Consider the following 27,498-nt stretch of genomic DNA (forward strand, 5'->3'; position numbering starts at 1 on the left):
CAGCTATAGGGGGTGTGTACACTGTATAGGGCTCAATACATGGGGTCATGAATGGCTATAGGATTCTGTTCATGGGGACATACACAGCTATGAGGTCCTGTACATCACCATTAGGGGTCCTTTAATGGCTATAGGGGTCCCTGCAGGAAGCCCCCGAATCACTACAGGAGTCTGTGCATGGGGCAGTGCATGACTGCGTGGGTGTGCAGAAGGCTATAGGGCTCCCTGCACATCTATTGGGACCCGTGCATGGGGCTGTGCACAGCGACAAAGCTCCGTGTCTGGCTCCAGTGTCTGCCACAGCCATAGGGGTCTGCGCGTGGCTATAGGGTCCCATACACCGCAATGGGCTCTGGCCAGTGGGGTTGTGTGGGGCCATGGAACACGGGATGAGACCCTGCGGCCACAGCCTCAGAGCCCCCCAGGTGATGCAAGGTCCCTGTCTGTGTGGGGCAGGATGGCGGACGCAGTGCTGGCAGCGCTGGGGGCAGCAGCCCCCTTCCTGCGGCCAGGAGAGCGGGAGCGGCTGGCGGCGCAGACCAGACCCTTCGACCCGCGCAGCGAGTGCTTCGTCCCCCACCCCCGGGAGGAGTTCGTTCGGGGACGGGTGACGGCGCGGCAAGGAGGGGAGGCCACCGTCCAGACTGAGCTGGGAGAGGTGGGCAGCTGGGGGATAGGGGTGGGCGAGGGGAGGGGGCAAGGGGCCATGAGGGGCAAAGGATTAATGGGGGTGAGAGGGCAATAGAGGGAGGGGTTAAGGATGGGAAGGGCTGATGGCAGGTAGGGGCATAGGGGGTGACTGGTGGGGGAAAGAAGGGGGGGTTGGGGATCATGGGGGGGTGAAGGATTGGTGGGAAGTGGGGGGTGAAGGGTTGGCAGGAAGTAAGGGGGTGAAGAGTTAAGGAGGGAGGGATTAATGGGATGAAATTAATGGGGGAGGGATTAAAGGAGGGAGGGGGGTTGAAGGTTTAGGGGAGAGCAAATGGAGGAGGGGGAAACCAAGCTGATAGTGGTGGGGGCCCTGATGCATTGGAGACTCCTAACCCATGGGGGGTACCCCCCAACTCATAGGAGACCCCTCCCAATCCATGGAAGAAATTCTACTAACGGAGCACCCCCTATCCCATGAGGTACCCCCCAAGCCATGGACACCTCCCAACCCCCACTCCCATGTCTCCTCATTCCCCCCAGACGGTGACGGTGAAGGAAGCTGACATTCACCAGCAGAACCCCCCCAAATTTGATAAGATTGAGGACATGGCGATGCTGACCTTCCTCCATGAGCCCGCCGTCCTCTACAACCTCAAGGAGCGCTATGCCTCTTGGCTGATCTATGTGAGCTTTCCCACAAGCCCCTGGAGAACCTGGGAAGTAGGCGGGGCCTTCCCCACAGCCTGGGGGGTGGATGGAAATTAGGGACCCTTCCCTAAAGCTCTTGGGATACCTAGAACTAGATGGGCCTTCCAGAGAGTCCAAGGCCACCTCAAACCTGGTGTGGTTTTTTCACAGACTTGGGGACACCCAGAACCTGGTGGCCCTTCTCCAGCTCCCTTGGGCCACCCAGACCCAAGATATCCCATTTCTAGACTGCCTCAGCCACCAAGACCTGAGATGCTGCATCCCCTGACCCCTTTGGTCACCCAGATCCAAGATGTCATTTCGATAGCCCCCTTGATGGGACACAATATATCCCATCCCCAGACCCCTTGGGCCACTGGCACATGACATGTCCCATCTCTGCATGTTGTGGGCCATCCAGACCCAAGATATCCCTTCTCCAGCCCCTTTTCAGACAGCCAAAATCAAGACATCCCATCATCACATCCCCTGGGCCACCTAGACCTAGGATGTCCCCACTTGGTGGAGTGGCACCTCCTGGCTCTGACCCACCTGCCTTTTTCTCCAGACCTACTCAGGGCTTTTCTGTGTGACTGTCAACCCCTACAAGTGGTTGCCTGTCTACAATGCTGAGGTGGTGGCTGCCTACCGGGGAAAGAAACGGAGTGAAGCTCCACCCCACATCTTCTCCATCTCTGACAATGCCTACCAGAACATGCTGACAGGTAAGGATGTCCTGTGAGGACCTCAAATAGAAGACCCTGCTCCAAAAAATGGCTCCTGACTTAGAACTGGTTCTCATCTAGGAGAATGGAGAACCTCAGCCTCAACCGCAAGACCCCAAGTATGTTTCCCAACTTCATCCCAGCTTACTCCTCTCTTTTCTTGGCAGACCGAGAGAACCAGTCCATCCTCATCACGTAAGGCCCTGCTTTGTCCAACCCTGCCCCACAGCAGTGGGGTGGGATGAAGAACCCACCAGTTTGTTATCCAATATCTCACTGTTGCCCCTCCAGCGGAGAATCCGGGGCGGGGAAGACAGTCAACACCAAGAGAGTCATCCAGTACTTTGCCAGCATTGCTGCCATTGGTGACCGCAAGAAGGAGGTGACCAATAGCAGCAAGGTGAGTGCCTCAGTCAATGTACCCTTGTTAGAGAGTGTACCTCAGTGGTGTCCACACTCAGCATTGTCCCACTCCATCCAGGGCACTCTGGAGGACCAGATCATCCAGGCCAACCCTGCCTTGGAGGCCTTCGGCAATGCCAAGACCCTCCGCAATGACAACTCGTCCCGATTTGTGAGTGATGGGGGTCGGTTCTATGAGGATAGGTCTGTGGGGCAGTTTGTGGGACAGGGTCTATGGTGTGGGATCTGCTGCATGAAGGCAGCCACCTCCACCTCCTGCCACTGCTTTCCCAGGGGAAGTTCATCCGAATCCATTTCGGGGCCACCGGGAAGTTGGCATCAGCTGACATTGAGACCTGTGAGTGTGTTGAGAGCCCAATGAGAGGATGCTTTGTAGTCCAGCATCCCTCCATCCATGGACTTACCTATCGATGGATTTATTCATCCATCCTAGGACTCATTCATGTATGGACTCCTCCATCCACCCATGAACTTCATCCATCCACCAAGGAACTCCATTCATCCATTCATATCTTCCTTCCTCCTTCCATCCAGTCACCTATTCATCTCCTTATCTACCATTCACCTAACCCTTCATCTCCAATTCTTTGTCCCTCCATCTCCTTGTGTCTACCTCCCTCCTTCCTTGCCTGCCTCCCCTCCACTCATGCCTGTCCCTTCATCTGTCTTCATGGTTGATGGATCCATCGTCTCATCCCACTATCCATTTTTCTCTCTTCTTCCCTCTATTTCCTCATCCTGCCATACAGATACCCCTCCTTTTCCATCTCCTCATACTACCATCCATCTCTCCATATCTTGATCCATCTTCTCACCCCAACCTCCATCCTCCTTCTCTCCATACCTACCTCAGACCTCCTGGAGAAGTCCCGTGTCATTTTCCAGCTGAAGGCTGAGAGGAACTACCACATCTTTTACCAGATCCTCTCTAACAAGAAACCAGAGCTGCTGGGTGAGTAGGGTGCTTGGCATTGAGTTTTCCACTTCCTCCCCTCCAATTCTCCGCTCTTTCCTGGGGCAATTGAGGATGATTTGGGGCTGTTTAGCCAGTGCAAATGCTCAGTTTTTCTCTCTATCCTGGGCCCACGGAGCAGAGATGCTTCTCATCACGAACAACCCCTATGACTACAGTTATGTCTCCCAAGGAGAGGTGACTGTGGCCTCCATCGATGACTCTGAAGAGCTGTTGGCAACTGACGTAAGTGGTGGGGTGGGCAGGTGGACATCTCCATGATGAATTGAAGGTGAAATGCCAGGTGGATGGTTGAGAAAGTAGAAGATGGATGGGTGGAGGAGAGGAGGAACATTGGGATGAGAGGCGGAGGATAGGAAGGGTTGGAAGATGGTGGGTTGGTGGTGTGGGATGATGTGGGATGAGGGACAGAAGGTAGGACAGGAGGCAGGGAGTGGAGGAGGTTGTGGGTGGAGATAAAAACAGGTGGGGAGAGTATTTAGGTGGACAGATCTGTCCATGAGCAAACAAGTCCTCAAACAGATGGATGAGTCCACCGATGCATAGATGGAGTTAATGGTGAATGGACGAGTCCATGGATGGATGAGTCTATAAATGGATGAGTGGATGGGTGGATGGATGGATGGATAGATGGATGGATGGATGGGTGAATCCACAATGGGTGAGTCCACGGGTGGATGAATCTGCAGATGGATGGAGGAGTTGATGAGCTGGAAGGGCAGAGGGACACAAATGGTGGCCAGCAGAGAGCCATGGCCACAGCTGGTGGCAAGGCCCTCTCCCATCCCCTCCCTCTCCACCTATCACCCAGAGCGCTTTTGATGTCCTGGGCTTCACAGCTGAGGAGAAAGCTGGTGTCTACAAGCTGACGGGTGCCATCATGCACTTTGGCAACATGAAGTTCAAGCAGAAGCAACGGGAAGAACAGGCAGAACCAGATGGTACTGAAGGTGAGTGGGTACAGGATGGCATAGGTTTTGGGGTCACCAGGTTAGGTAGAATCTGACAACATGTCTTCTTCTTGATGTTCTGCAGATGCTGACAAGTCAGCCTACTTGATGGGGCTGAACTCAGCTGACCTTCTCAAGGGGTTGTGTCACCCCCGGGTAAAGGTGGGCAATGAATATGTCACCAAGGGGCAGAATGTCCAGCAGGTGTACTACTCCATTGGGGCCTTGGCCAAGGCTGTATATGAGAAGATGTTCAACTGGATGGTGGTGAGGATCAACAACTCTCTGGACACCAAGCAGCCAAGGCAGTACTTCATTGGTGTGCTGGACATCGCCGGATTTGAGATTTTTGATGTGAGGACTGAGGGGTGGCAGGGTATTTGTCCTTTTGGGGGTTGGGCTGATCCAGTTGGGTGTTGGAGTTGGAGATGATTTTCTGAAGTTTCATGTTGACTTTTCTGGAAACTTGACCTTTTTTGGGCCTTGTGTTGATCATCTTGGGTGCTGAGTTGACCTCATAGATACTACTATTCTATTCACCCAGTTGGGTGTTGAGTTGATCCAGTTAACCCCATTGGTCATCTCCTCTCTCCTTGCTCAGTTCAACAGCTTTGAGCAGCTCTGCATCAACTTCACCAATGAGAAACTGCAGCAGTTTTTCAACCACCACATGTTCGTGCTGGAGCAGGAGGAATACAAGAAGGAGGGCATTGAGTGGGAGTTCATTGATTTTGGCATGGACCTCCAGGCCTGCATTGACCTCATTGAGAAGGTAACACATCCTCCAGGGTCTCATGGGGGCTGAAGGGACTGCTGGGGAAGGGCCCTTTCAGTTGGAGTCTGCCAGGGACCCCAAAGTTAGTCAGCTGGGTTGTTCTTGGTGTCCTCCACCACTATTTTTCCTCCTAGCCAATGGGGATTATGTCCATCCTGGAGGAGGAGTGCATGTTTCCCAAAGCCTCGGACATGACCTTCAAGGCCAAGCTCTTTGATAATCACCTGGGCAAGTCGGCCAACTTTGGGAAGCCACGTAATGTCAAGGGGAAGCCAGAGGCCCATTTCTCTCTTGTCCACTACGCTGGCACAGTGGACTACAACATCATTGGGTGGCTGGAGAAGAACAAGGACCCCCTCAATGAGACCGTGGTGGGGCTCTACCAGAAATCAGCCCTGAAGCTCTTGGCCAACCTCTTCTCCAACTATGCTGGGGCAGATGCTGGTGGGTGAATGGAGAGATGAGTTGATTGAGAAGACTACTGTCCACCAGTCACCCTCTTTCCTGTGTTACCCTACCTCTCTTCTCTCCAGGTGGTGATGGAGGAAAGGGGAAAGGAGCCAAGAAGAAAGGTTCTTCCTTTCAGACTGTCTCAGCCCTGCATCGGGTGAGGGACCTACATAGTGGACCCAGTGTGGGGCAGTGGCAGGACAACCTCCTGAATGGTGGATCACCCCTTCAGTCCCACAGACCCTCTCTTGGTCTCTCATTAGTCAGTTTCTTCCCTCCTCCCTCCTCAACAGGAGAATCTCAATAAGCTGATGGCCAACCTCAAGACCACCCACCCTCACTTTGTCCGCTGCATCATTCCCAATGAGCGGAAGGAGCCAGGTGAGCAAAGGGCAGGGCTGAGGGCAGGGAAAAGGGTGGTAGGTGTGGCTTGTGGCTGACACCACCCCTCTAACCCACTGCCAGGTGTGATGGACAATCCCCTGGTAATGCACCAGCTGCGCTGCAATGGAGTCCTAGAGGGCATCCGCATCTGCCGCAAGGGCTTCCCCAATCGCATCCTTTATGGGGACTTCCGCCAGCGGTAGGCACAGAGATATGGGGAGGTGGTGGACAACTCAACTGGGGCTGACCTCAGGGTTTTCATGTCCTCTCTGGTTACCAGATACCGCATCCTGAACCCTGCTGCCATCCCTGAGGGGCAGTTCATTGACAGCCGCAAGGGCGCTGAGAAGCTCCTGGGATCCATTGACATCGACCACAACCAGTACAAATTTGGACACACCAAGGTGAGGTCACGTGGTCTCTCCATGTTCCTACCACCCACGGGGTCATGTGGACCCCATGGTCTCACCACTGATGTGTCCACCTGCCTATCCACACCCCTATCCATCGCTTCATTCCCCCAACAACCTATCAACTCTTTCATCTGTCTATGAACCCTTCCCAACCAATTCACCCTCTTACTTGCCTCCTTGCTCCATCAGGTCTTCTTCAAGGCTGGGCTACTGGGACTTCTGGAGGAGATGCGGGACGAGCGCCTCTCCCGCATCATCACCCGCATCCAAGCTCAGGCCCGAGGGCAGCTCATGCGCATTGAGTTCAAGAAGATCCTGGAGCGCCGGTGAGTGGGGAAAGGGTCTTTCTCCTTGAGAAGGGACCTCTAGTGGCTCACCAGGTTTGTGGTGTAGTGGCATCTGTGTTACCATTCTAGGGACTCACTGCTGGTGATCCAGTGGAACATCAGGGCCTTCATGGGGGTGAAGAATTGGCCTTGGATGAAGCTCTACTTCAAGATCAAGCCCTTGTTGAAGAGTGCTGAGACAGAGAAAGAGATGCAGGTGAGAGGAGGGGATGAGGCAGGCAGCTTGGGATCCAAAATGGGTTTGGTGGACTTGAAGGATCGAGGGCATTGGATGTGGCTACTGGTCTCCTATGCTTGCTTCAGAACATGAAAGAAGAGTTTGGGCGGCTGAAGGAAGCCCTAGAGAAGTCAGAGACCCGGCGCAAGGAGCTGGAGGAGAAGATGGTCTCCATGCTGCAGGAGAAGAATGACCTTCAGCTCCAAGTGCAGGCTGTGAGTGAGACTGGCCCCCAAAACCATGTCAGTGGGGTGACCAGCACTCCTCCAGGGCTACCCTACCTCATATACCACTCCAATACAGGAGCAGGACAACCTCAATGATGCTGAGGAGAGATGTGACCAGCTGATCAAGAACAAGATCCAGCTGGAGGCCAAGGTGAAGGAGCTGACAGAGAGACTGGAGGATGAGGAAGAGATGAACGCAGAACTGACAGCTAGGAAGAGGAAGCTGGAGGATGAATGCTCAGAGCTGAAAAAGGATATTGATGATCTAGAGCTGACTCTGGCCAAGGTGGAGAAGGAGAAACATGCCACCGAGAACAAGGTGAGTGTGGGAAGAGGCCTTGACCTTAAGCTGTGGGGATTTGGGTCAACACAATCTGACTGTGTTGGGTTGAGGAGATTCAAAGCTAGTTGATCTGGGCTATGTGAACACTCAACATCCTTTGGGTTCTCTACCACTGCAGCAGCCTCATTTGCCAAGGATAATGGCAGTGTTACCCAGCTTTGCTCTACTTCTGGTACTAAGCTGGAGGCCTAGTGTTTCTCCTCCTTCAGGTCAAGAATCTCACAGAGGAGATGGCTGGGCTGGATGAAACCATTGCCAAGCTAACGAAGGAAAAGAAGGCCCTTCAAGAATCTCACCAGCAGACTCTAGATGACCTGCAGGCAGAGGAAGACAAAGTCAACACCCTGACAAAGGCCAAACTCAAGATGGAACAGCAAGTGGATGACGTGAGTGTGTTCTGGTCCCATCGTGGGTAGTGCTGAGGAGCTTTCTGGGGTAGATATGATGGAAAACTGAGGTTTCCTCCCATTTCCATATTTCCACACAGCTTGAAGGCTCCCTGGAACAGGAGAAAAAGGTCCGGATGGACCTGGAACGGGCCAAAAGGAAGCTGGAAGGTGACTTGAAGCTGACCCAGGAGAACATCATGGACCTGGAGAATGACAAGCAGCAGCTGGAAGAGAAGCTCAAGAAGTAAAGATGGACCTCTTTCCCCAGTATAAACTGGTCAGGGGGCAAGGGCAGGGACCTCATTGCTAACTGCTTTCATTTGCAGGAAAGAGTTTGAGATCAACCAGCAGAACAGCAAGGTTGAGGATGAGCAGGCTCTGGCTCTGCAGCTCCAGAAGAAGCTGAAAGAGCTGCAGGTGAGGGATCTATTCTCTGCTTATTTGGGCTGGAGAGCCTCCAGCTGGTTGGGTTGAGGTGAAGAGTCTCTGTCTGGTTAGGCTGAGTTTAGGAGTTTCTAGTTGGTTGACAAATGTTCAGATGTCTGGGATGAGCTGAAGAGTTTTCAGTTTATTGGGGTGAGTTGGGTTGAAAAGTTTCCAGTTCAATTGTTGAGCTGAATGGAGGAGTTGGGTGGAGCCTAGTCTGCTCACAGCAGCTCTATCCCTGGAGCACAGGCACGGATTGAGGAGCTGGAGGAAGAGCTGGAGGCAGAGCGGACAGGCAGAGCCAAGGTGGAGAAGCTGCGCTCAGACCTGTCACGGGAGCTGGAGGAGATCAGCGAGCGGCTGGAGGAGGCGGGTGGTGCCACTTCAGTGCAGATCGAGCTCAACAAGAAGCGGGAGGCAGAGTTCCAGAAGATGCGGCGGGATCTGGAGGAGGCCACGCTGCAGCACGAGGCCACGGCTGCTGCGCTGCGCAAGAAGCACGCCGACAGCGTGGCCGAGCTCAGCGAGCAGATCGACAACTTACAGCGTGTCAAGCAGAAGCTGGAGAAGGAGAAGAGCGATCTCAAGCTGGAGCTGGATGACCTCAGCTCCAACATGGAGCAACTGATAAAGGCCAAGGTAAAAGGAGGCCAAGGTGGACATCTTATCTCCACCATGGGCATCATTCTCCTGCTTCATTCCTTCCCTCCATAATTTCCTCCTCCAAGGTGGGCATGGAGAAGATCTCTCGCACTATGGAGGACCAGGCAGCTGAACACCGGGCCAAGCTGGAGGAGACACAACGAGTCCTCAACGACACTAGCACCCAACGGGCCAAGCTCCAGACTGAAAATGGTGGGAACCCTGACCCTCCATACCCCTCCTCACCCCACAGTCTCAGCCCCTGCCCCACATCTTCAATCCCTGACACACCGTTGAAAACCTGTCCTACCTTTGCAGGAGAGCTGTCCCGCCAGCTGGAGGAAAAGGAGGCCCTTGTCTCTCAATTAACTAGGGGCAAGCAGTCATACACCCAGCAGATGGAGGACTTGAAGAGGCAGCTGGAGGAGGAGACGAAGGTGAGGTTTGTGGGATGGCTGATAAGGTCTCCAGGAGGGCTTCAAGGCAAGGTGTCCTTCACCCTCTTGGTGGTAGCACCAAATAGAAGTCAAGTTCAGGCCAGTTCAGTGGGTTGGTTGCATCTAAGAGTGGTTGAGTTGGGTTGCATTGGTTTAACAGCTAAGAGGCTGGGCTGAGCAGTTCAGTTCTGAAGCAGCTGGGCTGGCCTATGGGCAGTTGGGGGACACTGGATGAGGGGAAGTCAAACTGGACCAGATTAGAGATATCTATCTTTAGATTTATCTGGGTCTAGATGTGCTGAATTTGGTTGGGATGACCTAGAGAAGGTTTGGCTGAGAAATACCAGTGCTTACTGAGTTTGCGGACCTACACATAGTACAAGTTCACTTTCACCTTTTCGCCCTCTCCCAGGCCAAGAATGCACTGGCCCATGCCCTCCAGTCAGCCCGGCATGACTGTGACCTTCTGAGGGAGCAGTATGAGGAGGAGACAGAGGCCAAGGCTGAGCTCCAGCGCTCGCTCTCCAAGGCCAACTCTGAGGTGGCACAGTGGAGGACCAAATATGAGACAGATGCCATCCAGCGCACTGAGGAGCTGGAGGAGGCCAAGTGAGTAAATCTCTCCAGGAAGGGAGCTTCTATGGGGCAGGGAAGAGTGGACACCCTTCCACTACATAGATTCCAAAAATCTGGAGAAGGTATAGGGATCTGGAGATGGTAGAGATCCAGAGCCTCAGCCAGTCAATAGGTAGAATAAGGTCTGAGTTGGCCCACTTGGTCCATGGGTCACCACAGCCAGGTTTTGTCCCATGACAGGAAGAAGCTGGCCCAGCGGCTGCAGGAGGCTGAGGAGGCAGTGGAGGCGGTCAATGCCAAGTGTTCCTCCCTGGAGAAGACCAAGCACCGGCTGCAGAATGAGATTGAGGACCTGATGGCAGATGTAGAGAGATCAAATGCAGCAGCTGCTGCATTGGACAAGAAGCAGAGAAACTTTGACAAGGTAGGAGGACACAGTGGTGAGACAGGAGCAGATGGGAGACATGGAGACAGAAGGTGATCCCTTGCTTTGTTCCAGATTTTGTCTGAGTGGAAGCAGAAGTTTGAAGAGTCACAGATGGAGCTGGAAGCATCGCAGAAAGAGGCCAGGTCCCTCAGCACAGAGCTCTTCAAGCTGAAAAATGCCTATGAGGAGTCGCTTGAGCACCTGGAGACCTTCAAAAGGGAGAACAAAAATCTCCAAGGTGAGACCATGATACTTCCCCTACCCACCTTGTTCTCCACTACCTTCCATCAAGTCTGATAAGATCTTATCTGACCAGAGGAGATCTCGGACCTTACGGAGCAGCTGGGTGGCAGCCACAAGACCATCCATGAACTGGAGAAGGTCCGGAAGCAGCTGGATGCCGAGAAACTGGAGCTCCAAGCTGCACTGGAGGAGGCTGAGGTGAGCCAAATCACATCCCCATATGAAGCCCTAATTTGTCCTAGTCTTCTCCGTGGCCCTCTAATTTCTCTCTGTCTCCACCAGGCCTCTCTGGAGCATGAGGAGGGAAAGATCCTGAGGGCCCAACTGGAGTTCAACCAGGTGAAGGCAGACTATGAGCGCAAGCTGGCCGAGAAGGATGAGGAGATGGAGCAGGCCAAGCGCAACCACCTGCGGGTGGTGGACTCACTGCAGACGTCTCTGGATGCTGAGACCCGGAGCCGCAACGAGGCCCTGAGGCTGAAGAAGAAGATGGAGGGTGACCTCAATGAGATGGAGATTCAGCTCAGCCATGCCAACCGTGTGGCTGCTGAGGCTCAGTCCCACCTGAAAGCAGCCCAGGCTCACCTCAAGGTGGGATCACCCACCTCTAAGGAGGTCTTCCTGGCCCCTTGGAGCTGCTGGCTGATGTCCATCATATTTATCCCAACAGGACACCCAACTGCAGCTAGATGATGTGGTAAGAGCCAATGAGGACCTGAAGGAGAATATTGCCATCGTGGAGAGGAGAAACAACCTCCTCCAGTCAGAGCTGGAGGAGATGCAGGCAGTGGTGGAACAGACTGAGAGGGCACGCAAGTTGGCTGAGCAGGAGCTGATTGAGGCCAGTGAGAGGGTCCAGCTTCTCCATTCACAGGTGAGACCTCACATACCTTCAAGGAGAGAGGTTACCTCCATCCATGGGTGTGGGCTTCTAATGGGTTGACTTGTCAAGATCTCCAGATCCTTTAAGCCTGCAGAGTTGGCAGGGAGCAGAGGAGCATTAAGTACTGGGGGATTGAAGAAGGATGGGTCAGCAGTTCAACAGATACCTCCTGAGATCCTCTTCTCTAACTCTAGAACACCAGCCTTATCAACCAGAAGAAGAAGATGGAGGCTGACATCTCCCAGCTGCAGACAGAGGTGGAAGAGGCCATCCAGGAGTGCAGGAATGCTGAGGAGAAGGCCAAGAAAGCCATCACTGATGTGAGTGCCATGGTGGGACCGACATCTACAACACCTTCCACTGGAGGGTGATGGAGAGCATGCTTTGGTCCTCCTTCTCTGCTCGCTTCTCTCCTCGGGCAGGCGGCCATGATGGCAGAGGAGCTGAAGAAGGAGCAGGACACCAGCGCCCATCTGGAGCGGATGAAGAAGAACATGGAGCAGACCATCAAGGACCTGCAGATGAGATTGGATGAGGCTGAGCAGTTGGCCCTCAAAGGGGGCAAGAAGCAGCTGCAGAAGCTGGAGGCTCGTGTGCGGGAGCTGGAGAATGAGCTGGAGGCTGAGCAGAAGCGAAATGCCGAGAGCATTAAGGGTCTCCGCAAGTCTGAGCGTCGTGTCAAGGAGCTCAGCTACCAGGTGGGGCTCCTAGGATAGCCTAGGTCAACTACTCTCCCTGTGGCTCCAGGGCCTTATGTCTCATTCTGTACATGACTTAGAACTCTGGCTGACTACTGGCCAGAGAGACACAGGCTGTCTAGATTCAATACCAGACTATCCGCTGTGTGTATGCGTGATACTGTAGTGGGATCCAGGACATGGTCTGGGTCATGAGCCACGTCTTGGTGTCCCAGCATCCATTGGATCTTTGCATGATCCAGAACCTCAGGTGGGACCTCACCAGGGGCAAGAAGACATCCCACTTCTGGCTCCCAGAGCTGAGGCCACCCACAGATCTAGAAAGGCTCCACTTCCCAAAAACATATATTAACTCTCTCCTGACCTTCATAGCTTGGGTGGTGTTTCAAAGCACAGGTAGGGGTGAGGTCATGATCCATGTGTGTCTCACCCTACAGACGGAGGAGGACCGTAAAAATATGGTCCGGCTCCAGGATCTCGTGGACAAGCTCCAGCTGAAGGTCAAGGCCTACAAGCGACAGGCAGAGGAGGCGGTGAGCATTAGGCAGGGAACACTGGGACCACCCCCCAGGAGGGAACAGCATGGGTATGGAATGTGGGAGAGAATGTGAGGAGTAGCAGGTGACCTTGAGATGAGGTGGTCAAGGGGTGGGGTGTCAGGGGGTGAGGAGGGTGGGTGGGTGGTGAGATTGAGAGATGATGGTGGAAGGAAGGAAGGAAGGAAGGAAGGAAGGAAGGAAGGAAGGAAGGAAGGAAGGAAGGAAGGAAGGAAGGAAGGAAGGAAGGAAGGAAGGAAGGAAGGAAGGAAGGAAGGAAGGAAGGGAAGGATAGATGACTGAGTGGATGGAAGGGAAGGACAGAATGCTTGAAGTTTATGTGGGTGGAAGATTGGATGGATGGATGGATGATTGAGTAGATGGTTGGGTGGTTCGAAAATGGGATGCCTGATGAAACAGGTGGTTCTATTGTGGGCCAGATGGAGCAATAAGGAAACCAGATGTATGGAGAGCAGATGGGGTGGCAGGAGGCCAGACAGAGCTGTGTGGGAGCCTCACTGATGTCCCTGCACCTCAGGAGGAACAGGCCAACACCAACCTGGCGAAGTTCCGCAAGGCACAGCACGAGCTGGATGAGGCAGAGGAGCGTGCTGACATTGCCGAGTCCCAGGTCAACAAGCTGCGGGCCAAGAGCCGTGACATTGGAGCCAAGGTGGGACTTTCCCCTGCCCACAGGTGCCTCATGGGCCACCCCATGGCTGCCCCACAACAGCCCCTTTTTTTTCTTCTCCATCAGAAGGGACTCAACGAAGAGTGAAGCTCTGGATCCCCAAGTATCCTACCAGAACTCACAGCTGTCCCACTTAGATTTCCAAGTAGCCCCCCTAACCTTGGTCATCCAATAAAAAGCATTGAGCAGCAGCAGTTTTTTTGTGGGGTTGGGTTTGTGTTGGGTGGGTGGGGTTGCCTCATTGTATGGCACCTGTAATATGGATGGAGCCCATACGAGTTTCTCATAAATCTGAAATTTATGAATAAAAAATGTATGGGATGTGGAAAAAGGGACAGGCCACATGGGAGTATTATAGGAGCATTGTCAGAGTATTCAGGGATGCAGTGAGGAAGGGCAAAGTCCCCTTGGAATAGAATCTGGCAAGGGATATCAAGGACAACAAGAAGGGCTTCAGAAGGTGTATCAGCAGGAAAAGGAAGATTAAGTAAAATATGAGGCCACTGCTGAATCAGATGAGAGACCATCTCTGTGGAGAAGGACCTGGGGCTCTTGGTGGATGACAAGTTGACAATGAGCTGGCAGTGTGTCCTTGAGGCCAGGAGGGCCAAGAGTGTCCTGGGTGCATCGGGAAGAGTGTGACCAGCAGGTTGAAGGAGATAATCCTGCCCCTCTATTCAGCCATAGTGAGGCCACATCTGCAGTACTGTGGTTCCAGATCTGGTTTCCTCAGTGTAAGAAAGACAAGGAGTTACTGGAGAGGGCCCAGCAGAGGCCACAAAGATGATTTGGGATCTGGAGCATCTCTCCAGAGAAAGAGACTGAGGGAGATGGGCCTAAGTTTAGAGAAGATTCAGAGCGGATCTCATCAATACATCTCAAAGGCAGGTGTCCAGAGGTTGGTGCCAGACTTTCTAGTGGTGCCCAGAGACAAGACATGAAGCAATGGCCATAAACTAAAACACTAAACATTCCACCTCAACATGAGGAAGAACTTCTTTATATTGAGGGTGGCAGAGCAGAGGAACAGTCTGCCCAGTGAGATTGTGGATTCTCCCTGCCTGCAGAAATTCAAAACCCAACTGGATGTGTTCCTGTGTAAATTCTCTAGGTGACCTTGCTTTGGCAGCAGGATTAGACTAGATGATCTTCGGAAGTTCCTTCCAATCCTAAAAATGTTGTGTATTGTCAACCCATGTGGACCTGGCGCACCCCACAGGATGTTGCAACCCACCCCACAGTGCAATACGATTTCACCCATGGGGTGTACCTCGACCTCAAACTGCTTCACAGGATATCCCAACCTGCCTCACACCAATCTATGTCTATGGGAAGAGATGTGCCTGGGGGCACATAAAGGACTGGGGATAGAGGGTCCCCAGGAGATGGGGCCAGCATCTGGTACCTCTACAGGGTCACCTTCAAGGACCTCCTGGTTCCTGAGCTTACAGCTTCTGCTGCTCCTGGCCTCAGTGTTCTCCTAGCCACCAAATGCTCTTCCTATTATCCACCATATTCCATTTCCCCACATGTCCCACTATCCTTCTGTCCCAAATGCTTTCATCTGTCTGGCCTCTCCACCCCGACCCCTCTCGTTCCACCACCCCTTGGCCAAAAACCCCTGTCTCCTCCTAGTTGTTATCCTCCATTTCTCACTGTCCCTCCATCTCCTCCATAGCCCATAGTCACACCATCCCTATATGGTCTCTACCACTCCATTTCCTCTACGTCCCTACACACCCCACAGTCTCTATGTCCCACTATCTTTCCATCCTCTCCACATCTCAACATCTTCATGAGTCATCATCCCCCCATTATACCACCCCTCTCGCCCTCCATCTCCTCTCTGTCTCAGCATATCCTCCATGTTACATCACCCCACAATTTTCTTCACATCACTCCATCCCTCCACATTCTCCCAGTCTCATCATCCCACTATATCCCATCATCCTTCCACGTTCTCCATGTCCTAGACATGGGAAGATGAAGCAGCAGCATTGGTGGATAAACTGGCTTGCCAGCTCCAGGGATATAAAGAAAACTCTCACAAGAGGGTATTTCAAGGACCCCAAAGGGTGCCAGCAGGCTTTCAGTATATAGACGGGCAAGAAGGCAAAGATTAAATAGTATAGAATGGTAAATGCCATGGAATAAAGGCTGGGCTTTGCCCTGCTTTCAGCTGGGATGGAGTTCCCCAGTAGCGGCAAGGTCCGGGCGGGCGGTCACAGCGGGAGGACGCCCTCCCATCTTCGGGAGGAAAGAAATAGGTCCCGGCACAGCTCCGCCGCTTTCCGAGCCGGGAGCCCGCACCCCGCTCTGCGCCCCTGCCGCGGCTGGCGGTGGCGAGCACCGCGCCCAACTCCAAACCCCGCAGGGGAAAGACGGAAGGAAGGAGGTACCGTGGGCCGGGCTGATCCCCCGGCGGGATCTGGCTCCGCCCGCGTCTTCCCTTGAGGCGCCGTCCCGCCCGCTTCCCGGGGGTTGGGGGCACCTCTGGGGCATCGCCCTTGGGTCTGTGAGCTGCAGCCGCCAGGGCAGCGGGGACCCCGCGGGCATCGCCAGCGGGAGAGCGCCGGGGGCGGACCCGCCCGGGAGGCTCCGGCTGGTGCCTCTGCGCCCCCGAGCCCGGGAGGGGCAGCGCTTTGGGTTGTTTCTTGGCATTGAGTTTGGGCACAGCCAGCGCGTTTGTGTGCCAGGAGCTCCTCAGCGAGCTGCTGTCTGGAAGTGGTGCCCTCACACCGACGGAACGGCATCAGCTGCAGCTGGAGTCCCTCCGGTAGGTGCCTCTGCATCTTCCCTGGCACAGTACCTTGTGCTGGCTGTTTTCATATTTATCTGCCGTCCATTTTCCCATTGTTTATATTTTCTTTTGTTCACTAGAAGTTGAGAAAGTAATGTATGGAAAGGTAGGGTGGTGGTTTTTTAAATTTAATTTTAATTTTTTTTTTTTTTTTTTAATTTGGGGATCGGGTTTGGTTGTTTTACAGATAAAGACCTGCCAATGGACAGCTACTGTCTTTGCTTTTTAGTTAGTGCATGTGGAGGAAAGGAAACCAAAGGCTGAAGTGTTTTTTGCTGTCTTGTGTGCCTGTCACTGCTTTTGATGTGTCCTTGGAAATAGTTTTTGGAATGAAGAGGCACAATCCTCTGTATGAGAACATTTGACAGGAAAACTTGAATGCTGTCTCAAAACAGAAACAGAAGTGTTTTGCACCTGATTCTCTAGAAACTGTGTGTGCTATATCCCCCAGAATGAGCAAACCTGGTCTTTTGTCTCCTCCTCGTTCATGTTCCAGGTGGGCTCAATTTGTTAAGTTGCCTGCAAAAAGGGATGCTAGCAGTTAACTTTTACCATAAATACTTTCTTTTCCATTTTTGCAGGACAGCAATACCCCATGCCACTGAAGCAACCAGAGAAGAGCCCACTTCCCTCCCAGATTCCGGGTCTCAGTGACCTTTCAAGGGCTCCCCATGAGGTGCCACAATCTGGGTGCCATGGGAAGTGGATCAAAGAGACTCACTCAGCCTACCTGAGGCTGGCAAAGCAAGGAGGCCGACCTGGTGAGCATCTGTCTTGCTTCTTTGGTTTTCCTTTGTTTTCTTTGGCTTTGCTTTGACTGCAGTGTAAAATGCTTGTAGATGCTACAGAAGGATCCTCTGGACTTTTGAAATGAACTAGTGGAAAAAATGAGGAAATTGATTTCTTCCTGACAAAACAATCTGAAAACAAAGGTAGTGCTTTGGCAACTAGATAAGAAATCAGAAAAGTACTGGCTTATGTCTTTTTCTCTCCAGACCTACTGAAGCACTACACTCCCGTGGTAATGAAGTCCCCTCCAGCAGCATATGCTGCACCTGACAGGCACTCACACTGTGGAAATCCTGCAGGGATTGAGGAGCCATGGTAAGATTGCTGAGGCCCAACACATCATAGCCTCTCTCCTCACCTATTAACATTTCTGAGTACTTCTGTACTAAAGTGCAGGATTTGTATACCCTGTCAAGCATCAAATCTTTGCCTGCAGGAGCCGTGTTTCTTCTCTACCAGATTACATGGTTCATAGAGAGTTTATGGCTGATGACCATCAAGGCAACAGTTATGAGACAAGAAGAGGGCCTTTTGATTTTGATACAAAAAGTGTTTGGCAGCAGGAAGCTGAAGAAAAAGAAAATGCAGAGAAAAAGAAGGTAGGTTGGACAGGCACCCTGTGACGATTTGTTTGTAAAGCTTGTGAGCACATCTCTGTCTGGGCCTGTTGCTTCTTATAGGAGGGAAGCTGTAATCCATGTGAGTGTCTGTATTCCAGAATCAATTTTTATATTGCACTTAGAGAACAATAAGAAAGCCATGTTTTCTTAAGCACTGCAGGTATAGCATAAGAACCAGAAATGCAGTTTCCCATCACATTATGTGGTACATATACTTCAGTATAAATAAAAAGTAGTAGTTAGTTTCTATCTTCTTATGCTTTATTTCCCCTGCAGTTCATTCTTGGTGAAGAGACATCTTGTTTAGTAATCTTGGGTGAGGAAAAAAGAAGATAAGAACAAGAGACTATTCTGAAAAATGAGTTTAGTTTAGTTTGAAATGCAAGGGAGTCCCCAAAGATACTGTGCTAGCTGCCTTTGAATGAAAGATGTATCCAAGACAAAGTAAGTTTAGCTCAAGCTATGCCCCAAACAAACCTTTCTGTACTGACACTGGTGTTTTGTTTTGGAGACCCCTCTGCTATCCTCCCTCTTTCATCCTCCCTGGCCAGTTTAGATGCTGAAGCCTTATGTTTTTTAAATACCCTCTGTATTCTCAGTTGCCATGTTTACCACAGGCCTTTGGGGTATACCTGGAAAGGCATTTGATGTAGTTGAACACCAGTGCCACCCTTCTTAAACAGAAGGGCACATGTTGGACGTTTTAGGAAAAAAGTCCTCAGCCTTTGCTGAGATGAATAACTAGTGCTAATTAAGAATGATGTCTTGTGTAAATGGGAAGACCTCATTAATAAATAGGCTTGGGAATGTTTACTGAATCTGTGGCAACAGGCAATCAAGCAGCATATGTTTAAACTGTAATTTGCCTGATGCTTGTAGGTGAAGCTTCTTTTTTTTTTTTTCATAGATTTAAGACCCTGAAAATAAAAACTTGACACGCTGCAGTGCCTCTTAAAGGAACTGATCTAGGACAGAGAGGAAGTCCTGTTCCTCACTCCCTTACTGAAGAACCAATTATGATCAGTGTTCTGAGAGTCAAACTTAACTATGGTAACAGTAATTCAAGCCCACATACTGACTGCAAAGTGAAGTTGAGGTTAATTTCAGTTTTGGTGGAGTTTCGTTGAGACCTAGTTTCATTCTGTCACATGTCTGAAAGTTTCATGTGCTCCCAGTTTCATTCAATCATGTGCTTTATTTATGACTGAATGCAAAGTGAATATGTTATATATTCAGCTCGGATTGCAACTATGCCGAGGCCCTCCTATATAATTTATGCTATTCTCCTGAGAGCTGAAGTTAAGTTTTGTCTAAGGTTCTATATCTACCAAGTCTTTTTCTGTAAGATTAGGTGTGAAGACAGATTCTGTGTTGCTAGGTTTAGTTCTACATCCATACCACCATCTCTCATTTGGCTGTTCTTCACAGTATCCTTTTATACACTGAGAAGTGTATCATGTATCCTGAAATGCCACATGGTGCTTCTTTCACAGCTACTTCTTGAATATCCTCTTTTGGGAAGTTTCTATCCCATGCTCTTAGAGTACCTTCCCAAAGAGTGTTTCAAGTGAGACAATGGAACTAGCCCTACCAAAGAGTCTCAATTTTAGTTTTTCACCATACATCTTGTATATTGAAAGGTAAGAATACAGACTACAGACAAATTTCTAAGGAATATTCAATTTATTTGTTTGACTACATGATAACACTGCAGCAGCAAACTACCTCAACTATTTCTGGTAGTATGAGACTGAATGTATTGAAAATATTTTTCAGTCCAGCACGACTAAGCAGTTATTCAGAAGAGACATGCATGATGCAATTGTGGAGTTAAATCCCAAAGGGTGCCCGTAGGAACAAGTGCAAAACCATCTAACCGCTAAGGGTACCTCTTCTGCTTGGTTTGGAAAACAGTGTTCCCAAGTGGGCCCTTGCTCTCAAGGTTTAAGCCTTTATGCTGCTTTCTTCTGAAGTATTATAATCTCCACTGTTCCTTGTGATTATTGCTGTGTAGAGGAGAACTGGAGATTTGGGGGACCATTACATGGTTCTTCATGCATCAGGATGGATCCTGTAGTTCCTCCCTAATGTCTTAATCACAGCAATAAGTCTTATTCTTCTGGCAATTTTGAAAATCAGCAAAGAGTATTAGTGTATGAAGGATTTAGCCTTTATGCTCATGGCAAAGCAATGGACTTCTGCCCCAGGGAGGAGCAGCCCATGGAAATCTCACAAGGCTTAATAAGACCAAGTGCAAGGTCCTTCAGCTGTGCTGGGACAGCCCCTGTTACCAACACAGGCTGGGGGATGAACAGATCAGAGCAACCCTGCCCAGAAGGACTTGGGAGTGCAGGTGGATGAGAGGCTGGACATGATCTGGCAAAGCGTGTTTACAGCCCTGAAAGCCAAACATGTCCTGGGCTGCATCCAAAGCAGCGTGGGCAGCAGGGCCAGGGAGGGGCTTCTGCCCCTCTGCTCTGCTCTGGTGGGACCCCACTTGGAACACTGCATCCACCTCTGGGGGGCCCAGCACAGGGAGGACAGGGAACTGTTGGAGGACTCCAGAGGAAGATGCAAACATGATCAGAGGAATGGAGCAGCTATTCTATGAAGAAAGGCTGAGAGAATTGGGATTGGTCTTTCAGAACAAGAGAAGGCTTTAGGGTGACCTACTTATGACATTTCAGTACTTGAAGAGACCCTGCAAAAAAGATAGAGAGGGACTTTTTTCAAGGGCGTAGAGTGACAGGACAAGGGGGAATGGATTCAAACTCAAAGACAGTAAGGTTATACTAGATGCTAGGAAAAAATTCTTTACTATGAAAGTGGTGAAGCACTGGGACAAGCTCTCCAGTGAAGTTGTGGATGCCCCAACCCTGGAAGTGTTTAAAGTCAGGCTGGATGGAGGGAGCTCTGAGCAACCTGGTCTATTGAAAGGTGCCCCTGTGGCAAGGGAGGTGGAATAGATGATCTTTAAGGACCCTTCAAGCCAAACCATTCTGTGAGTCTGTGATCCTTTTGCCTGTGCATCTTATGGCCCAGATGGGTTGAGTTGAAAAACCTTAAGGAGGGAGGCCTGTATGGGTGAGAGGTCAGCTGGAGGTGTCATCAGGGTTTGCATCAGCATATGGCAATATCCCTCCAGCACCAGTAAGATGAGACCTTCATCTCCAAAGTGCTCTCTTTCAGGCACTTGCCTGAAGGGTCTGCGTATATATGCATATGTACTTGGGGATGTGTGTGATGTAGCAAAATGATTGCTCATCTGATGTCAGGATTTTACCTCAGAGAGATTTGAAATGTAATGTAGAATTTTGTCCTTGATCACACAGGAGCCAGGATTTCATCTGAAACCTTTTATCTTACCATGCTTGCTGAAGATAACCATTGTCCTTCATGTATCAGCCAGGCACAATACATGTTCTACATCATGTTTCTTGAATATAAGATTAATAAATGTGTATGTTTATTATAATAAACATAGTAACTTTTAGAGTACATTGTTGCCATCTCTTCACAGAGGGAAGAAAACTTTAAACCAAGAACATTCCCTGTGTAGTTTGTTTTATCTGAGAAAATTGATGGCTGCTACTAAACAGAGGCTTGTCAAACAGAAAAAGCCCCCTCAGCTGTAATCATTGGAGTGTAGTGACACAAGAGTCTACTTTTAATGCTGAATTTGCCCAGCAAAATAACAAATAGCACCTGAATGGATTGCAGGTGCCCTCCAAAGCCAAATTCTGACCTGTTCCCTTGGTACTGTTGTCATTAATTAGTTTACTTGAACAGTAGGGAGTGTTTTGATCCCTTCAGTTTATGCTAGCCTCTCATTTAATGGCAAGAAAGGCAACATTTGAAACCATGGTCTTGCTCACAGCCTTCAAGACTTTTCTCTATGCCTTGCCTCTCCTCTTTTCCTTTCTTGACTTAATTTTGGACAGTTTAAACCTTTTTCTGTCTCTAGTCAAAATCTCTCTAGCTTCTGCACTCCCTTTGTCCTTTAATTGACTCTTTAACTAACTCTTTAATTACTCCTTTCCTCTTGGTTCTGTTCGATGCCAAGAGGAAAACCTCATCTCTCTCCATTTGCTGTTTGTGTATCCTGACTATCGAACTGAGTTGTGTTTCTGTGTTGCCCTGTGTGCCATCCTGGCTTCAGCATCTGGCAAATGTCACCTGAGGTTGTTTTTGTCAGTTGAAACTGTAGGTAATTGTGTCCTGGATCTGAAACTTGTGTGTCAAGTCTGAAGTGGTCCAGTCTAGTGATAGACAGAAGACAGCATTACCATTTCTGCATGGTAGGATGGCATTTTTGAAATGTAAAGCACAAATGGGCTGCTTCAGCAAACAGTGTGAACAAACTTGAAAAGCAGTTCTAAGCAGCTAATGTGGTTTTTAACCTCCAGGTTGGACAAAGATCCTCTTTATCATCTCACATAGATGCCTCTGATATCACTGCATGCTCTTGCTGATCTCATCTCTTCTTCTGTGACAAATGTCCTAGTCTGACTCCACTGACGTCTGAAGGAGTTTCAGCATTGATTTTACACGTGTTTGCATTGACATCCTGGCTCAGAATCAGTACAACTGTCTGTCCTAGGCTTCACTTTCTTCCAGATAATGAGAAAACTTACATTCTCGGTGCATTCGGATCTGGTTATTTTTTTTAGCGGCCTCTAAATTATTTCATTGATTAGATATATTCAAAGACCATTATACTTTTGTTTGCTCTTTCCATACTCAGTGTTCACAGGCTCCTTGAGAAGTCCTTGGTGTGTTTACACTTTGAAATTTTCTCCTTATAGAGGTTTTCATAGGTGTCTGCAATCCAACTGTGACTGCTGTTGATGCATCTAAGTTTTGCACTTTATGATCTTTTGCTCTGTTAACTGTATTGCAGTTTGTCATAGGTGGAAAGTATTGTCATACTTAATGTATTTGTAAGTTTATAGAGCAGTATATTTCACTTTTAGTTGCCCTGTCCTGTTAATTTCTAAATAACCTGCAATTAATATATCTTATTCCTCGGGGTGGTCTCCTGTGTTGTATGTTTAAAAAAGAAAATGGTCAAATAATATGTAGGTTCTAATTAGAAGAATATATTAGTGTAACACAAAAACTTTGTCAATAAGCTTTGAAAATTTTGTGCTATCTTCAGGACATCCCCCTTGTCCCCTTCATGCAATAAAGGAAGCTGTAAGTAGTCTTTAAAGATTTTGGTTTTTTAACTCATAATTTCTTAGCAACTGTCAGTGAAAAATATCTGGAAGTTGTTGAGGATATTTAATTTCATGCTTTTATTTGAGAGGAAAGTAAGTTGATCCTTAAGTAGCTGTTGATTTTGATCAAAGTTAAAATAAAGAGCTTTGATATGTGTTGCTCACGTTTCTCCACTGCTTACAGGTTTTCCCACTTTAGTTTCTGGAGTGAGTGTTGTCTTTCCCTGACTTTCTAGGTGCCATCTTTCAGTCTTTTAGTCAACACTGAGTTTCTTTACTTGTCATATGATTAAAATAAAATATATTTTTCTGTTGGAATTTTCCCCCAATATATATGTATTGGTTTGAATATCAAAACCTCTAATACCACAACAGTTTTCTTATTATATAGGATGTTTTATGCTTTTTGTTAAAAACCAAAACCCAAACAAACAAAAAATGAAGTAGCAATTAAACTATAAATTAATTTCTAGTCCTCCTGACTTTAGTAAGACTGGTCTATTTTCATATTCTGTGAACAGAGAAATGGAACAAGATGGGGTTGCAATGAATAAGTTTGAATTTGAAGCTTAATTTTGGGTAGAACTGTGCTGTGAGTCTTGTGTAGAGCACATTGTGGAGAGAGCAAACAATTAATCCCATGTAGAATAACTAACTAAGGGACTGCTTCATCTTTTGTTACTCCTTAATAATTCGTTACTATTACTTATGGAAATAATGTAGATAAGACATGGAAATTTGAACACATTTAGGCCTTTAGTATCACCTTCACTTATGCTATCAAATAATCTTCTTGGTTATCTTTTTCATAACTCCTTTTTTTTTTTTTATCTAAGATTTCTCTAACACAGGTAAAGCTTCCACCTATAAGCCCTAAATATCCAAGCAAAATGCCAACTGTTTCTACAAACAAGGAATTTAGTGGAGCAAATAAGCTTTCCTTCCCACCCATGTAAGTAGTACATTTATGGAAATCATTAACCACCTAAGCCTGCAACTATTCATATGTACAAGTAAAATTGCTCCTTGTGAAATTGTGAGAATTAGTGGATATAGGTAGGGACTTTGTGGATCTTTATTGCTGTTAAATTTGCTATCATATGTGATGCTAAAATAGTTTTAAAAGCGTTTAAAGCAACTAAAATAACAGTACTTCAACTCATGTAAGAAAATTATTCAATATAATTTATTATATAATTATATAATAGTCTATATTCTATATTATATTTATATATAATATAATTATATATAAATAATGTATAAATTATATAAATATAATATATATATTATATAATTATTCAATATAATATAATTCAATATGTTTGGAAAACTAAGAATAGAGTTGTATATCTTCATGTAGCAGGTTTTTATGGTGTTCTAAATTGTGTTTTTCTTAATACCAGTGAACAGGTGAAAATGATAATCTACACTGTTAGTTCTGTCAGTGTAGTTACAGAGAAACAAGTAGGACTGACACTTTAAGGAAAGATAAACTGTAGTCTTCACAAGGGCAGACAGAGCAAAAATATCCTAATGAACACCTGGAAGATGTGTTTTAAGCAAATTTTTATGTCATGTGTGATGTGATGTAATCACATCATCATCTGTGTGCACGGCTGAATTGTTTCTGCATACTTTGCCTTAAAAATTTATTACTCAGTCATCAGTAATCCTAGTATGTTTTAGAACTACACTAATGCTACCAAATAAGTGATTAAATTGTCAAATGAATTTAAGAGAAAATTTATGACATGATTTTACTTTTGTGCACCACAGAATGAGTACTGTCAGCCTTTTTCACTTACACTTTCTTTGTGGGATTTCCCTTTTGCACTTTTTCGTCTTTAAGACCAGAAACTGTATAAGTATTATTTATATGTGTAAAATTCCAATGAAACAGATGGATCTTCTCATGTAAATTCACACACAGTACTAAATCAGGCATAGTTCTGTGCTTTTGTTTGTTTGGTTGGTTTTGGTTTTTCTTCTTAGATGATTACATGTAGAATATATTTCTTGTTATTCATAAACAAATTATAAGGCTATAAATAGTTATATTTTCAAATTAATGTTATATTAGAAATAAATTATATTATAAGGCCTTTTCTGTGCAGAATACAATTTTTCCACCTAGCCCCCATCTTTGTTTACTTTTGCTTTTTTTTTCCTTTAACATATTTGTATTTACAGGCCTGCTAAGAGAAAAAATGAAGCAGTAAATTTTAGCAAAATAGTAAGCAATGGTTATGGGACTAACTTGTTTCAGCAGTGTACTGGATGGGAAAAAAAGACTGAAGAAACATCAGAAAATAGTGAGCACTCTGAAGGTAACGTTTTTGAAAAATGAGCTGGACTCTCAAGGTAACAGCAGAGGGCACCCTCAGTATTTGTGTGCCTCTCTGAATATGGTGAGACACATTGAATTATTAGTGCTTAGTTTACAATACCCTATGACCAGCTAAAGAAAGGAGTGCTCCTGTTTGTAGTCAGCGAAGGCAGGCGCTTTCATGGGCTTTTTTCATCTCTACAATTGCAGTATGCTCTGTTCCAATCCAGGGGCTTCTGTGTTCTGATCCAGGGGCTTCTCTGTGATGCGTTTCTGTAAAATGCTGCAGAGACACAGCCATCCTGCTTGAATTTAAGCAGACTGTTAAATATTTTTTGCCTCTTTGTTATGCATATTCTTTTGCCCCTAATATTTTCCCAAAAACTTCTGTCAATAGTGTCATTAGTACTCCTGTTTAAGAAATAGATCACTGTTTGTAGAAATTTGTCAAAATAAATACATGCACGTTGTTGAAGGCAGTGGAATTTCAACAGTTTTAGAGAAAAGAAGTTACCCAATGTTCATCTTTGCTTTCAGACCTTACTTTGTCATGCACAGTAATAATAGCTATGAAAGAATTCACTTGGAAACACTTAAATATAAAGGTTAAAGGGTGGGAAAATTTCCCTTACTTCTGTCAAAGACATTTTGCTTTACTAACCATGCTGGCTGTATTGGTTTTCTATAGCAATTTTTGGAAATCCCATTGCATGCACCAGAATTTATTTTTTATTTGTATCAGGGAATCCTTTTGTATACACTGGGCATTGTCATTATTCCCTTGACCTTGATATATTTATATATGAAAGTCTTAGAGGCCAGGTATTTTAATTTCACTGACACTTCAGCTCTGTCTGAATTAATCTTTTTGTCTTCCATGAATATATCTACAGTGGATGTGGGGTTTTTTTTTTTTTTTTTTTTTCCGGTGTGCAAAAGCTCTTCCTCCCACTGAGTATCAGGAGAAAACAGAGAACTAGAAGTTGTGTGGTTTTGTTCAGAAGAAAAAATATAAATATAAAACTGAGGTATGAAGTCAGATTTCAGTCTGGATCTGAAGGGGAATGCATAACCTTAGAAGTCACTCTTCAAGTTAATTTAGAAGCCACTCTTCAAGTTAACTTAAGTATCCAAATTCTGCTCATGCAGAGGATAATGCTTTGAGAGGCTCAGTGAGCCAACAATTCAACCATGGAGTCTGAAAGTGCTCTTACTCAGCATGAAAGAAAACCTTTACTATTCTTTTTTGGTTTCAGATTCTATTTAACTTTCTGGTGTATTGGTATTTTTCTTTCCCACTACAGTGAGTAAAATTAAAGGGGATTTCAAAATCTCTATTTGAATAATTTGGTGATAGTTGATTTCTTTAATGTGTGTGCCTCTAATGAAACATCTGACATACAAAGAAAATGCGAAGATTTTTCAGAGTAAAATTGGTTACACCACTTAGGCAATAGACAAGAAAAATATAGCTATGCTGTAAAGGCTGCTGACATATAGATACATCTAATTTTTGAATTGCTTTTCTTTTTCAAATTTTTTGATAACGTGATGCCTACTTTGCTTCTATTGCCTTTGTTTGCAATCATAGCTATCCCGACTGAGATTGATTCTGTATCTCAGTGTAGAAGGAGATTGCTTTTAATGCCCCATACCATATGGCTTCATTCAAATGTGTATCTTCATTTAGTTTTGACCTTGTCATTTTCATTCTTTCACGTGATTGCTGAAGGTAGTGCTTTTACTTTTTTCTCACTTGTGTACTTTTTTCTGTTCATCCAAAGCAATTGGCAGCATGAACACCTTGCAGCTCTCTTTTGAGGTGGAGCTTTCTCTATTCTCACTTGGACAGAACAAATCCTAGACACATCAGGAAGGAGATACAGCCCATTCCATATGTAAATCTATAATCCCTTTGTTTTGGATACAGATTTGCATCATACTGCAAATTTCTTAGGTGGCTTGTTTATCTTGTTAATTCAAAATTAAAGGTAGTGGAATTTATCTGTATTTTGACGTGAGGAAGAAACCAAAAATTTTAGCTGGCCTTTTTATTATTATGATTGAAGTTATTCTGTAAACTTTAATTTTTTTTTTTTTTTTTTTTTTTTTTTTTTTTTTTTTTTTTTTTTTTTTTTTATTGCAGAAGCAGAACAATCTGAATCACCACCAGCAAGCAATGAGTTAAAGCCACCATTTCAGGGATGTAATAAATAACTTGAAAGACTGTG

At 47.3% G+C, this 27,498-nt stretch overlaps 2 protein-coding genes across 2 annotated transcripts; both read left to right on the forward strand.

The window, feature by feature from the left end:
* Nucleotides 1-457: 457 nt before the first annotated feature.
* On the forward strand, nucleotides 458-13,600 carry LOC310906842 (myosin-6; the record flags this gene model as incomplete). The annotated part of the gene is made up of 37 exons (XM_083856417.1): nucleotides 458-658; nucleotides 1,192-1,335; nucleotides 1,907-2,063; nucleotides 2,231-2,258; nucleotides 2,355-2,463; nucleotides 2,545-2,637; nucleotides 2,760-2,823; nucleotides 3,340-3,438; nucleotides 3,581-3,684; nucleotides 4,271-4,409; nucleotides 4,495-4,763; nucleotides 5,011-5,181; nucleotides 5,319-5,628; nucleotides 5,718-5,791; nucleotides 5,928-6,015; nucleotides 6,100-6,217; nucleotides 6,299-6,422; nucleotides 6,621-6,757; nucleotides 6,848-6,974; nucleotides 7,082-7,210; nucleotides 7,299-7,541; nucleotides 7,775-7,951; nucleotides 8,053-8,198; nucleotides 8,281-8,371; nucleotides 8,630-9,019; nucleotides 9,109-9,235; nucleotides 9,341-9,459; nucleotides 9,872-10,068; nucleotides 10,276-10,459; nucleotides 10,535-10,700; nucleotides 10,779-10,903; nucleotides 10,988-11,296; nucleotides 11,376-11,579; nucleotides 11,783-11,908; nucleotides 12,011-12,286; nucleotides 12,724-12,819; nucleotides 13,361-13,600. The coding sequence occupies 37 exons, from the start codon at nucleotides 458-460 to the stop codon at nucleotides 13,598-13,600; spliced, it is 5,901 nt and encodes a 1,966-aa protein (XP_083712543.1).
* Nucleotides 13,601-16,908: 3,308 nt separating this feature from the next.
* On the forward strand, nucleotides 16,909-27,484 carry LOC310916371 (uncharacterized protein C7orf57 homolog; the record flags this gene model as incomplete). Its single annotated transcript, XM_083873865.1, is given in 7 exon segments — nucleotides 16,909-17,074; nucleotides 17,309-17,417; nucleotides 17,499-17,510; nucleotides 17,512-17,701; nucleotides 23,778-23,893; nucleotides 25,132-25,268; nucleotides 27,414-27,484. Coding segments are annotated over 7 exon segments (801 nt in total).
* Between the last annotated feature and the right edge of the window lie 14 nt (nucleotides 27,485-27,498).

The sequence above is a fragment of the Zosterops lateralis genome (assembly GCF_965231275.1).
Source record: "Zosterops lateralis genome assembly, chromosome: 1".
NCBI lineage: Eukaryota > Metazoa > Chordata > Aves > Passeriformes > Zosteropidae > Zosterops > Zosterops lateralis.